General features: G+C 45.9%; 1 protein-coding gene across 1 annotated transcript in view; it reads right to left on the reverse strand.

The window, feature by feature from the left end:
* Window positions 1-224: 224 nt before the first annotated feature.
* Window positions 225-14,522, reverse strand: part of KMT5C (lysine (K)-specific methyltransferase 5C) — a 14,807-nt gene continuing 509 nt past the window's right edge. The window contains exons 2-9 of the mRNA XM_015420763.1: window positions 7,253-7,399; window positions 6,937-7,102; window positions 5,931-6,040; window positions 4,435-4,598; window positions 3,034-3,053; window positions 2,256-2,392; window positions 1,927-2,111; window positions 225-1,164 (exon numbers count right to left, since the gene is read on the reverse strand). Coding sequence (XP_015276249.1) covers window positions 341-1,164; window positions 1,927-2,111; window positions 2,256-2,392; window positions 3,034-3,053; window positions 4,435-4,598; window positions 5,931-6,040; window positions 6,937-7,102; window positions 7,253-7,362 — 1,716 coding nt within the window. The 5' untranslated portion in view covers window positions 7,363-7,399 and the 3' untranslated portion in view covers window positions 225-340. The remainder of the gene's footprint in view (window positions 1,165-1,926; window positions 2,112-2,255; window positions 2,393-3,033; window positions 3,054-4,434; window positions 4,599-5,930; window positions 6,041-6,936; window positions 7,103-7,252; window positions 7,400-14,522) is intronic.

Raw genomic sequence — 14,522 nt, forward strand, 5'->3', positions numbered from 1 at the left:
GGTAGTGTGCTTTTAAAAAAAGGGGTGGGGGGCAAGTGCGGGTGGGATGGAGAGAGTTCCCTGGAAGGGGACAACTGAAACAATCTGCATTGGAAAAACAGAGAGATGGATTACAGGGTGGCATTCTTAGCACAGATACCCACAAGGAGTATGAGGCTGTATCACACCAGGACAGAAGAGATTTCTTCTTACCCTGTACAATAAGATGATTTGGGGGGGGGGGGTGGAGTGTCAAGAGATGCTTTCAGGCCAATTCTGGTATGTGGCTTTTGTCCTGACTTCTCAACAACCAAAGTTCAGAAAAAAGCAGGGTCTCTTCTTTACCTGGAGATCAGCCCAATCAGGACAGCTCTTCACAAGAGCTGGAAGCCACCTCAAGATCAATGGAACCGTGGCTCACCACCAGTCGGAGCCGCTTGGGTGGCATGAAAGGGGGGAAAGAAGGCATTTGTTTAGGGGGGTGCTGTTCCTCTACCTGGTCCTTATCCATCCTGTTAGGAGGGGGCTGCTGCCAGCGCTGCCCGCCTCCAAGATGAACATGAGCATACTGGGAAAGCTTGGGGTCTACTGCTGGTGAGGACAGCGGGACTTTGTGCAAACCCTGGGCCTGATGCCGGGTCATGCTCCTTGTCCTGTATAGCAGTTGGCTGGAGGAAGAAGAGACCGAGGAGCCAAGGGGCTCTTGATCCCCTGAGCCTAGCACCTCAGAGCCTAAACTACATGGCCCAGCCTCATAATGCCTATCCACATTTCCTGTGCCATGCTCCTCAGACCCCTGCCCAAGCTCCCTATTGCTGTTATGTGGCTCTGTCTTCCCCGTCCCACATTCTACTTCTCTCTCAAACACTGCCAAGTCCATGGTCACTCTCTTGCCAAGATCCACAAACAAGCTGCGCCGTTCTGCCCAGCCTGAGATCACAGGCCTGTTGTGCGTTCCTGTGAAAGAACAGTCTCTTAGGGCCATCAAACGGCTTCTATTGTTATGCAAAGAACGCCAGCGGTGCAAGGCAGGTAACATGGAAGGAGGACAAGGAGGCAGGTACACCAGTAGCTCCTTACGGATCTTGCACCTACGTGCCCCGCAAGCCAGGCAATCGTGCAATGGGATGTACAGAGGCTTGAGGAGTCTGAATCTCCAGTGTAGGGTGGATTTGCGCAGGGCACCTGGAGAAGGAAAAGGAAAGTTGGTTTCCAGAACCATTCCCCACCCACTTGGTAATCCCAACCTAATCCAACAGAGTCATAGGTACAATTCAGCACTTGCATGGCTATCTATTGTTCTTCAGTACACTCCAGTTTGGGAAATTTCTGGAGCTCTGAGGGTGGAGCCTCAGGAGAGCAGGGGAAGGACCTCAGTTGGATATAATGCCATAGAGCCTCCAAAGCAGCCATATTCTCCTGGGGAACCAATCTCTGTATTCTGAAGATACTATAATTCTGGGAAATCTCCAGGCCCCACCTGGGAAATTGGCAACTCTAGTATACAAACAAGTGGCACTGCCTGCTCCTCCTCCTCCTCCTCCCACTACAGAACTTTCCCCCAAAGCCTCTAAAAGGTGATGCAAGCCTCCCAAAACCTCTAAGAAGTGCAGCCCCATACCGTTTCTTTCCAGAAGCACAGATCTCTCTGGGTCGCCTCTCCCTAGCCCTAGGAAAGGTGGCAGTTTTCAGGTGCTCTCTTCAACCCAAACCACAGTGCTATTAATACTGCCAGAGGAGAAGAGAGCTAAAATGACTCCACACGACTCTTCCAGGCTGTGGAACAAGCCCTGTAGTGGCAGAACGTGGGATGGAAGGGAGAACGTGGGCAAGCAATGGCAGGCAGAAACGGGGAGGCTCTCCTCTATTAACAAAACTACTCTGAGCAAATGACCAAGCCCCACCACACTTGCACAGGTTTCAGCAAGTCACCCTTGCAAATCTCACCCCGTGATCGGGCCCTCCTGCGCCGGGACTTGCGCCTTGTTTTTACGCTGCGCTGAGCCAGCTTGCACATCTGGCCTTTCCACCGCTGCAGACGGCCATCTGTCTCTCTCAAAAGATATTTGTCATGGACTGAGGTAGATTGCGAAGGTGTCCGATTCAGGAATCGGAAAGCTCCTTCCCCCTTCCTGAAAGAGGCGATAAAAAAGGAGAACCTAAGGACCCAGCCCTTTTTTAAAAAACCACAACCTTACTCCACTTCTGGAAACTCCATGATGTACACTACTCCCCACCCCTCCCCTCTGCCAACTCCAAGCTCTCAAAGCACTCACCTTTCACAAGTGCAGCACTCGCACAGCTCATTGTCCTCCCCAAAGAAGCCGTCGCCATAGAAGCATGTGATCTCATCTTCTGGCTCAATGTCCCGCAGCACCTTGACGCACGCCGTATTCCCATCCATTGGGACAAACTGCCACGGAGATAAACAATGTAGTAAGGGAGAAGAATGGTAGGAAACAAAAGAAAACCTGGACTGCTGGGGACCAGGGTGTCCCTTTTAACCCCCTCCCCATAAAAATCCAATGGACTCCTCCTCTGTCCTTTCCTTTTTCAGAGACTGCAGGAGTTTCAGCTCCCACCTGTGGCTACTCTAAGCCACAAAACACCATTTGCTTCCTGACTCCTTAGTTCTTCCAGTCCAAATGTCCCAGAAGCAGAACAACAGGTGCCAACAGAGGCTGTCAGATTTATTTTTTTCTGGTTCTCCCCTGTCTTGATAAATAAAATAGTTTCCAGTCTATGAGATGGAGAAGAAATGTCTGGCAGTCTGTGCCTGGTAGAGTGAGAGAGATGGGCTGGGTTTCCAGGAACCAGGAGGTGGAGCTTTTACAGTTCACAAATCTCCCTCCCCCTCCCAATTGTTTCTAGGGCACTGCTTCCCTTGTCTTCCAGACTCTACCAAAATACCCTGAGAATTCTGCACCTTGACTGGATGCCACAGTCAGAACCAAGTTTATGGAGCGAGTCTGCAGGGCTTACGTCATATGCCGAGCATTGGTTCTTTTAATACGTAGTACCGCCAACCCCAGCCAGAAGACACTAGTAACTTACCTTACAATTCGGCCTGCAGTCTGAAAGGGTCCATTGTGAAGGACAAATTGTATAGGAAGAGGTAGGGATGGGGATGGGGATGGAGAGAGACAAACACAAATTATAAAAATAATGGACCACTTGTTTCTTCTTCCTTACATCCCTCTTACAGGCTGGAGTAAAGAACATCTTCTGCTGCTCTCTCTCAAAGTAATTAAGAGTTTAAGCAAAATTAGGCTTAGATAATGTGCATCGTGATAATCTAATCTTACAGTCGTGAAGAAAAGCTTGAAAACCAAGGGTGGTAGTAAACAAGGATTCCAATGAACCAGGGGTGGGGCTTCCAGGAAAAGTTTGAAGGGCATTTCTCCCTCCTTTCTGCAGTTGGATGCAGACAGCTATTTTAGGCATGTGATCATTACAGTAATCACATGACAACTTTGTCTTTCAAAGTTCTGATCAAGGTAGCCTAAGATCAGCAGTTCTCAGTACAGGTCTGGGGAGCTCTCGTATGAGACTATCTCCACACAAATGTGTCAGTAAAAGATAACATGAAAGCTCAACAGATTCTTAACACCTTTTTGATGGCAGCCTAGGTTTTTTGTAACAGGACTGTACCATCTCCTTTTTCCCTGTTCCTACAGCCCATCTGTCTTAACAAGCAACATACACCTCTCTTCTTGTTTTCTCCCAATACTTGCCAAAATATTCAAAACCCTAAAAAATATTATCTCGAAACTGTGCAGTATTTCACACACACAGGTAGAGAGTATTTCACACATACAAGCACATCAAGGAAAGGTGACCGTGACCCTTCCCATCAGCCTCCCTCCCTGTTAGCCAGGTCCTGCCCTCTAGGATTCCCTTCAACCACCAGTCATTCTGCAGGAGAGGGAGAGGGAACGACAGAGCAAGATCCTTTCCATTAGCCTGGCCCAGCTCAACTGATACCGGACCCTCCATCAACAGCCACTGCTTTGCAGAAGAGCTCTTGACAGAAACTGCTCTTTTTCAAGAACAGCTGTGCCAGAGTTATGGCTTGCCCAAGGTCATCCAGCCAGGTGCAAGTGGAGGAGTGGTGAATCAAACCCGGTTCTCCCAGATTAGAGTCCACGCACTTGACCACTACACCAAACTGGCTCACAGAAGAGGGACTGAAACACAGTGAGAGGCTCCTTCTATGAGCCTACACTCGTTAAGCTATATTTAATACTTCTGTGGAAGGAGCCTTTATTATACAAATAACCCCCCCCCCCCCAAAAAAAAAAATCTGCACAACATATTCCAAACAGACTTCCCTGGTGTAGAAACCCGGTCAGGGAGAAGAGTCTTAGCAGAACTGCAAGACTGGGGTGGGGGTGAGAATAAGTAGAAAGCCTACAGAGTAAGGAACAAGAGGCTGAACCAGGAGCCCTCACATACCATGATTAATGAAGGCAGCCGGTCCCAGCCAGAGCTGGGCACATTGTTTCCGCGTGGAGTACATGATGCTGAAGTCATTTTCCCCTGTACGCAGAAGGCTCTCATCTGGTTCCGTCAATTCTGCAATGTAGCCCTCCAAAAGCTCCAGCTTGTCATTCTTCTTCCTTATGGGGGAAGGGAGAAAAATGACCCCACAGGCCAACAGAGTCCCCCACCCTGGTTCCAAGCTCTAGGAGAGGGTCATTAATTTAGCATAAAATAATTGTATCCCAGCTTTCACCTTAAACAAGAGATCCAAAGTGGCAAAGTTTATGTGTGCTTATACAAAGTCTTAATCAGACTGGCATTCAGTGCTCCTCTCTCTGTGGCTTGGAGGGAGCCAAATTCACAATTAGGTAAAGGTAAAGGTTTCCCTTGCTCGAAAGCCAGTCGAATCTGACTCTAGGGTTGCGGTGCTCATCTCCATTTCCAAGCCGAAGAGCCAGCGTTGTCCGAAGACATTTCCGTGGTCATGTGGCCGGCATGACTAAACACCAAGGCACACAGAACGCTGTTACCTTCCCACCGAAGTGGTACCTATTTATCTACTTGCAATTTCTTGCTTTCGAACTGCTAGGTTGACAGGAGCTGGAACTAGAGATGGGAGCTCCCTCCGTCATGCGGCACACTCAGGTCTCGAACTGCTGAACTACCGACCTTCCACAGCCTGCAGTTCAGCGTCTTAACCACTTAAGCCACCACAGCTCCAAAATTCACCATTACCATCAACCAAAAGAGCCATGTGACTCTGTGTGCCACCCCAAACACACACAAGTATACAATATATCTATATTCAATATATAACTGTAGCCCAATTACCAAATTACTTTTGTGCATTTAGGCTTGTTTCTCCCCATAGCCAGCCTCTGTGTTATCTTGTGAATGTGAATGGAAGGGACTCCTCTCTGCCTTCTTGCTCTTGCCTCAACACGAGGCACAGCAGGCTGGTCAAGAGAATGAGACTGCCAAGGCACCAAGAGGAGATCAAGCTGGTTGGGGAGAAAGGAATAAAACCACCATCACCACTGTGACCGGCTTGCTCTTTTCCTGGGTAGCTAGTGTCGTAGTGGTTTGACCCTCTCTTCTCTGAAGCTTGCTCTCCTCCCAGCAGCCACCTGAGTGGAGAGGCCACAAAGGGCAGGGGAGGTGTTTGAAAGGATGGGCCCTTCCACCCATAATACCAGACCCAGAGCTTAGGAAGACTAACCCATCCTCCAATCCATTTGGTGGCTACTGTTTCAAGGAGGGAACACATGTCAAACACATGCCCTCCCCAGCAATGGTCTTGCTCACTTTCTTGGAACATGAGGCAGGGCCGTATTGGGGAATGGTGCTCAGTAGAGCCACAAGTGGCTCCCGAGCTACTATCATTGGCATAAAGGGTGTTTCTAAGGGAGAAATGAATTATACTGAGACAAGGGGGTACAGGTGGGGAGTATTCAGCATCACAAACCTACCATGACTTCGTAGCGACAACCCGGGCCCCATTTACTTCCAGGGAATAGCGACTACAGGGCCTGATAGCAAAACCACTCTCAGGTAGGAAAATGCGAAGGTAGCGAAATATCTAGGGAGGAGAGAACCAACACCCACAGTCCATAAGTCTATCCTCTCAGAATGTCCTCCCAGAAAGAACATGATTTATTTATTTATTAAATTTGTATCCCGCCCTTCCAACATGGGCTCAGGGCTCAACATGATCTTATTGGCACCAGGCCTACCCCACATCTAAGACAGCTTAATGCCCCTTTTAGCGCTCCCCTGGTATAACAAACCCAGCTTCCCCCAGAAAAGCCACGGTATCTCTTAGTTCCACTTCCCACCTTCTGGAGCTGTCCCCTCCCACAAAATGCATGCATCTTAGTCCCTGGCTGCTGCTTCTAAAGCTACCTGGCAGCAAGAAACTTTATATGTCATCCAGGACTGGTTCCCACAAAGAAAGGAGGAAGGGTGGCAACATAGTTTTTGGGAACTAAAGGAGGTAGGGAAAACGACTCCCCTTCATGCAGCAGAAGCCATGCAGACTAAGCCAACGTATGTCTACTGAGAAGTAGGGGTCAGGAAGAAATTTTTCTCCAGGCCAGTTTGGCTGGAGATCCTGGAGGTTTTTTTGTCAACTTCTGGGCATGGAACAGCGGTCACTGGGGGTGTGGGGAGGGGATGTATTTGTGAATTTCCTGCATTGTGCAAGGGATTGGACTAGATGACCCTGGAGGTCCCTTCCAACTTCATAATTCTATGTTTATAAGTAAGTCCTACTATATCCAGTGGGAGTTTCTCACAGGAGTGCAACCTTTAAGAGACAAAAGCTTACAGCCAGTTAGAATCTACCAACCGTAAGTCTACATCTTAGCCTGCTACTCCCAGCTCAACCCACAGCACCCTATTCAGAGAACCTAAGACTTCCTAAAGACTCTCCATTCCCATCCTCCCCCAGAAGTAGACAAGCTATAAAAATTGTACATGAGTCTTGAAGGCAGCCTCCTGCTGACGGCTCCGGTTCTGAAAGTACTGGCAGGCCCATCCTCCCTGCATCAAAGCCTGGTAAGCCGCTTCTAGGTCTCTGCGCTTCCGGAAGGCTTCCACTGCCTCCCGCAAATGGTGCTTTCTTCTGATGGCTGGCAGGGGACTGGAGGAATAGAGCAGAAGAGTAAAACACACAGCTCTCTTCATTGCTTTCAGTCCTTACTTTCTAGTAGTCCAAGCCCTTTTGGTCCCCTACCCCTCAAATTTAATGCAGGCCAAAAAGCTCCAAACATTTGGGATCTCTGTCCCTCACCTCACGTTCATCTTATGGGTCTTAAATCCGAGGTAGGAGTCAAGCACTAAAGTAGTCGCCAGGTCATCATTTTCACACAGTTCCTTCGCAGTCACTCGAGTAGAACCCATCTTCCTTCCAGAACCATGCTGTACTTGGCCCTGTTGTCTGGAGAGGAGAGGCAGGACAGACAATTATGCCACCCAGATCAGTGAAGCTGGAGCCTTTGAATCCTAGGTAACAAAAAGCAGGCTAAAGAATGTGTATCAACTACATAGAGAGTTTTGTTTTCCTATAAACCACAACTACCTTCTCTAAACTGGGATGAAGACTCTAATCGGATGTCTTTGCCCTCTGTATTTATTTAAAATATCACCCTGTTCTAACGCCGCCCCGCAAACACATGCTTGGCTTTCAGCCCACCTATTCCAATTTATTTATTAAAATATTTACACCCCCATTGTTTCCTAGTAAGAATCTACAATCATTGGCTTAGCTTACTTGGTAGATTCTATTTGCGCTTGTTGTCAATCTTTCTCCTCCAACTCTTCAAGCAATGTCAAAAAACTTATTTTCCAGAGGACCAGTGTGACACTTCCTTCACTGAATGGCAGCCGTTTTCCCAATCTCCTTTAGTTCCCAGAAATTATGCTGCCACCAGGATCACACTGGACCCACGTTCAATACCCATTTGGTACAGAGGGATATCTACTGTTAGGTTTACTTCTGAAACCATTAATCTTCAATTTCAGCAGAACCTTCAAAGACATGTTAGTAAGTAAAATGAATAAGAATCAACTTTATTTCAAGAAACACAGTGTTAAGAAATACACAATAAACCTAACCTTTTCTAATCCTACCACTAATATATTTTTCCATCTACCTAACTTTATAGAAACCCTACCTACCTACCCTAGCCCTACCTAAAAAGACCTAAAAACAAACTGCCTTTTGTCTTAACCTCTCTCAAATATATCTGTATCTATCTATATATGTAATCCCCTCAGTCACATCCTCTCATCCAATTAGAACACTTCACTCCCATCTCTCTTTTTGCTGTTCAACATCACTGCATTTCTGTCTCACTCACACACACTTTCCCCATTGTCTGTCTGTCTAGTACTGCTCATACGGCTATCACCTCAAGCAGAAATTAGAACAAAAAATATTTTAAAAGACCTTACTCAGTATTATTTCTCTTATGTTTGATTATTGTGCCTATTGATTTTGCCACTGAGAGGGTGACATGATCATTTGTACCTGAGAGTAGCCATGACACCTGGGTTCCCATTCTCAGTCAACATTCTTACCTTTTAAAATCACTTGTCGAGAACTATGTATACAGTCGTAACCTTTATAGCATTCTCTACTGCTCTACTGTCAATGCCATCAATTTTTGCTGTTTGTTCCCTAAGGCAGATTCTAGCAAGACACAGCTGGAAAAAAATGGCTAATTCTTTGGCACTAACTTTAGTGTTTTAGGCGCCTATGTTGCACAAAACTGGGCTACTGAAATCCCCAGGTGCCATACCTAGTCACTAGGTTTACAAGGATCTTGGATTTTTCCAGCCATGAAAACTGACACTTATGCCTCTCAACACATAAATGCTTATGTAAGAAGAAGCTTTTATGTGAACTCTTATTCGCCCTCTTGCCTCCTAACTGTACGTGAGCACCTTCCAGACACAGCTGAGAAAGAGACCTGAGGTTATTTTGTCCATGGCCCTCTTCCATGTCGCTTCAGACAACAGCAGTGACCTACTTTTAGAACAGACTATAATCACCTCATTGCTCTACTCTGGGATATGAGTCTTTGACTTTGAAAGAGCACTTCTCAGGCAAGCGGATGCTGAGCAAGCCTTAGCCAGACCACAAGGTGAGAAACTGGGATTCTCTGGTCCTATTACTAGATGCAACTCAAAATTTATACACACACACACACACACACACACACAAGGATCAATGCATCCTAGGAACACCTGGCATAATCCAGACCATATCCCAAGTACTGTATCTGATTAGGTCTCCACTTTCAGGTTTTGTCACTGGGAAGCAAGTGTCTCATTACAGGGAGCCTAATTTCCTTGCAATGTCTAGACAGGCACTGCAAGAGAAAAAGCATGCTCACAGCTTGAAATGGAAGACTAGGATGCTTAATCACAAGTAGATCCCCTCAAAGTGCACAGTTTCTGGTCATCTTCACTCACAAGGAGGAAAGCAGGATTTCTTCCTTCACACCCCTGCCCCCCAAACGGGCTAGAACAAAAGACTGCTGGTTGCCAGCATCTATTTGAAAAGGATTCAGCCTACTGAAAGAAGCAAGCTGGAGTTCTCCTTACCATCAGATCTACTTGGAAGTGTAACAGTATGATGCTTGAGACAGCAAGCCACTATTCACAAGTAGCTCCTGACCCTGTCCTTGTGTGTGTATAAGCAGACAGGCAAAGTACAGGAACCAACAACAAAGAGTTTTTCCCTTGCTTGAGAGAACAATTTTGGAAGGCAGAGCTGGTGCTGTCACCACTCCCCAGTAACAGCCATTGTTATATTCTGAGTATAATAGAAAATATTGTGTTGATCCATGGGGAAAAATCCAAAATACAACAGTAAGGCAATCCCTTTTCGTTAAAACCAACTAAAATGTCAAAAAGCTATAAGCCCAAGATTTAGAGTTCCCCCAAACTCTTTATCTGGCTGGATGTTATACACCTCACACACATTAGGGGGGGGGGCAGTTTTTACCTTTCTGATGATGGAGATACTGCAGACTTAATTGCATTACATGATGAGAGGTACAAAATGGATTTCAAATTGCACCAGAGGCCGTGAGAAGCAGCAAATAAATAAAATAGATGTAACCCTCAAAAGCAGTAATCTAAGATCATCTTCCATTTACTAAAACCCTTTCTAGGACAACTACGTAAAATAAGAGTCCTATACACTATCGCCTCTGATTTAATTTAAAATCTGATTTCCATTTTTCACCATGTGAACACATTTACCCTAGTCTATTGTCAGAAAGTTATAATCTGCAAGAAGACATTTTTTACCACATTCTCTCTCTTTCTTTCCCCCTCCGTCTCTTTTTTTGTGCTTAACAGCTAGCCTGGTGAATAGTTCTGAGGAACTCCAAAGCTTGCATTCACTATTTTGTGGCATTCTACGTAGTTCTAATAGAAAGGTATTTATATGGCCTATAACTTTTTTTCCTGTTTAAAGCCACACTGGTTTATAAATGAATTTATATGCATGCAAGTTTCTGTTTTCCTATCATCTAGGTTGAAAATTTCCTGGCTTTTTAAAAAGCTTATAACAGAACAGGGCTTCCCAGCTTGCTTTCCACTTTGTTTCAGACCTGTTTCATCTGTTGCCACATTGAGACGCTTTAGGCTGGAGACATCAAGACAGTTTGTTACCAGTCTGTCACTTTGAAGCAGGAAGAAGATGCAGTTGCCAATTTCCTTATCTAAAAAGCCATGGTCCTTATTCCAGAGTATTAGCTTTCCAGGTGGCATAATGAACGTCCTATATTGCTGACCCCACACTCCACAGTAAAAGGTAAAGGTAAAGGTTCCCTTGCTCGAAAGCCAGTCAAATCCGACTCTAGGGTTGCGGTGCTCATCTCCGTTTCAAAGCCGAAGAGCCAGCGCTGTCCGAAGATGTTTCCGTTGTCATGTGGCCGGCATGACTAAACACCAAGGTGCACGGAACGCTGTTACCTTCCCATCAAAGCGGTACCTATTTATCTACTTGCAATTTCTTGCTTTCGAACTGCTAGGTTGGCAGGAGCTGGAACTAGAGACGGGAGCTCACTCCGTCATGCGGCACCCGGGTCTCGAACTGCTGAACTACTGACCTTCCACAGCCTACAGTTCAGCGTCTTAACCACTTGAGCCACCGCAGCTCCACACTCCACAGTACCCCTGATAACCCTAGCACAACAGCCAGTCTAAGTAAGAGACAAAGCCAACAGATGTACCTGAAGAAACACCTTCTGCCTCAGTGGCATGAATAATAAAGTACTGGTCAGAGAGGCTAGATAACCCCAGTTTGACATGAGGATAAGGATTTTTATATTCCGAAAGCATTTTCTTTAAGCCCTTTATAAACAAAAACGATCAAGGAGAAGCCACACCCTGCACCATGACAGAACACCACCACTGTTTCAGCTACATAAAGAATGAGGTCATGGTGAAAATTTAATCAGAAAGAGATTTCAGGTGCAACCCTGGCATTTGGTTACCAAATCAGTCCCCAAAATTTGGGCAATCCCTGATATCTAAAGCTGTGAACTCCTTGCAGTACCCTTATCCCCACCTACAAGGCAGCATTTCATTTTCTTGTATTTTGCAAAAGCCTGCCAAATGTAGCCAAAATACCACAGATCCCTGTCAGCCTCCATCCCCTCCAGCTTTTAAATCCCCTAAGCCAAAAATACAGCTTGAAATGGAAGGCCAGAGTGCTTAATGACACACAGATCATCTCCAGATCAAAAAGTTCCGGGTCAACTTTCCTCTTGGGACATCATGCCACAAAAATAAGGTTACATGACCCAAATAAAAAAATGTCTTCTGCCTAAGATATTGTTACAGGCTTCTTCCCTCTCCACCCCCAAATGGCAATCATGTATTAATTATACTCATTTCACATTTTGTTGCTGAGTATCTATGAAATCATGAGATTCAAAATATACTTTTAAAAAAATGAGTAAAGAAATAGAGCACAGTGCTTACACCATCCAAATGAATGAGTTCACTGGCCTATTACACATAATTTTGTGGCAGCTAGGAATCAGGATGTTTGCCCTGTAAGTTACAAGCAAATATTTTGTTTGTGAAATAAGAAATGTACACTTTGGGTGCATTCAGCCATCACAGTAAACCATGACTTGTAGAAATGCTGATGTAACAAACCCCAGTTTACTTTTTGTTTCCTCTCCACTTTCCAGCAAAGACCAGGCACCCATAAAGAACAATGCAATTCAACAAACTGGGTTGCAAACTGAGATATAAAACAAGCCATGATGAGTACCAAAGGCACAAACACTAGATTGAAATTCTAAATTGGTAACAACCAATAAACCTGTTTATTTTACCACTTACATTCAGACCTCATAAAAAACAGAGGTTTGATCAAATCACCGTTTATCACAATGCCTGAATGTGGCTGTGTAGTCCTCAAGGAAGCAAAGGGTGGAGCAATGTCCGACTGTAGAGACCTAGGTTTAAATTCCTACCCTGCTACTAAGGTCACTATGTGATCTTAGGCATGGCATTGGGTTGGATCCAGCTAGCTTTACAGCCTGTGTTCCACATGGCTTTTTCTCCATGCAGATTCCATGATCTCCAGCAGAGCCCTTTTGATGGTTCTTCCTTTTTCACCAGTCCAAAAGCTATCTGGATCCAACCCATCAACTCTCAAACCTAACTTACTTCATAGGGTTGTTATCAGAGTAAAATGCTATATACTCCCAAGACGAAGGACAGGATGCAGCTACAAAAAAAACAGATCAGCACCTTGTACATGTTAAATGCTCTGGAAATAACAACAAAGGAGCTGAATAAGAGGAGTCATTGCTGCCTTCTCTCATCTTTCATTCAGCCTTTGGCACCACACCTGACAGTCCCACCCATAACCACCACCCTATTTCCTCTTTCATAATCTGACAGGAGTGACACCCAGGAGCAAAATACCCTTGACTACATCCATGGGCCAAATGCTTGCCACAACACAAGGCAGGTGAGAGTCATTTGCGAGGAAGGGTGGGATAAGCTAGCTAGCTACATTCCACATGTGCTCCAACAGACATTAACTCCCTACTTTAACTTGGTCCATTCCCATGCAGTTAGCATATCAGTAGCACACATACCTAGAGAGCAAAGTTTGAGTCCAGTGGCACCTTTAAGGCCAACAAAGTTTTATTCAAGGCGAGCTGTCATGTGCACACACACTTCTTCAGACAAGCACAAGTGTGTGTGCACACGAAAGCTCACCTTGAATAAAACTTTGTTGGTCTTAAAGGTGCCGCTGGACTCAAGCTTTGTTCCTCTGCTTCAGACCAACACACCTACCCACCAGAGACATACCTGGGCAACTGATTGCCCGTAGGCTAACTTTACACTTGAACGGGTCACTCACACGGTAAGTACCTTGTCACAGATATGGTCAGGAATGTAGGGGAACAGTAACTGAACTTGACAGCTAGCTACTGTTAGAAGATTCTTTTAAAAACCTATACAAATAGGAAGATGAATTGGTTGGCAGCCTTTTATTAGAAGAGGTTCCTTGCCTGTGAGCTGGTTGTCTTTGGGTAAGATTTTTATGGACACATGTAATTGCTCTCCTTGCATTAATAAAGGATCAAAATGGAAGCAAAGATTCTCTAACAGTAAAAAAGTAAAGGTTCCCTTGCTCGAAAGCCAGTCGAGTCCGACTCTAGGGTTGCGGTGCTCATCTCCGTTTCAAAGCCGAAGAGCTAGCGCTGTCCGAAGACGTTTCCGTGGTCATGTGGCCGGCATGACTAAACACCAAGGCGCACGGAACGCTGTTCCCTTCCCACCGAGGTGGTCCCTATTTATCTACTTGCAATTTCTTGCTTTCAAACTGCTAGGTTGGCAGGAGCTGGGGCCAGAGACGGGAGCTCACTTCGTCATGCGGCAACTCGGTTAAGAGTTCAGCGTCTTAACCACTTGAGCCACTGCAGCTCCATCAATTGCATACTGTACACGTAATGAACCTAAAATGTTGAAGTGTACCCCTTGCCAGGAATTAAATGATCTGACATAGGAAAGCTAAGTAGATGCCTAAGGCTTATCAAGTGCATGCCAATAAATCAGGCCTGCTGAAAGTCATCCAGAACAACCTGTCCCTACAAAAAGTCATCAATGAAATGCCGGGTGAGGACCAGACTCATGGTCACCTTTGCATCTCTTTCTGTCCATACCAGAAAGAACTGGTGGCGTGAGGATGCAAGAAATGAGGCAGAGAAGAAAAAGAGGAGACTCCTGGCCTGGTTGACAAGGGAAGAGACAAGGCAGGAAGAAAGGGGGCGTGTCTCCTTGGCGCTTGGGTGGATGAACGTGAGGATGCGTGTGAGTGAGTGACAGGCGGGGATTTAGGATGCGCGGCAGAAGTGGAGAATGCCATGGAGGAGAATGAATGGGGCTGGGGATGAAAAGAAGTCTGTGCGATATCGCAGAAACCAAACCTTAAGGCGCCAGGTGGTACCTTAAAAGGCTTAACCAGATGCATTCCGGTGGAAGCTTTCGAGAACCACTAACCTGGGATGAAC

The sequence above is a fragment of the Gekko japonicus genome, unplaced genomic scaffold, assembly GCF_001447785.1.
Source record: "Gekko japonicus isolate JY-2015 unplaced genomic scaffold, Gekko_japonicus_V1.1 scaffold1715, whole genome shotgun sequence".
Taxonomy (NCBI): domain Eukaryota; kingdom Metazoa; phylum Chordata; class Lepidosauria; order Squamata; family Gekkonidae; genus Gekko; species Gekko japonicus.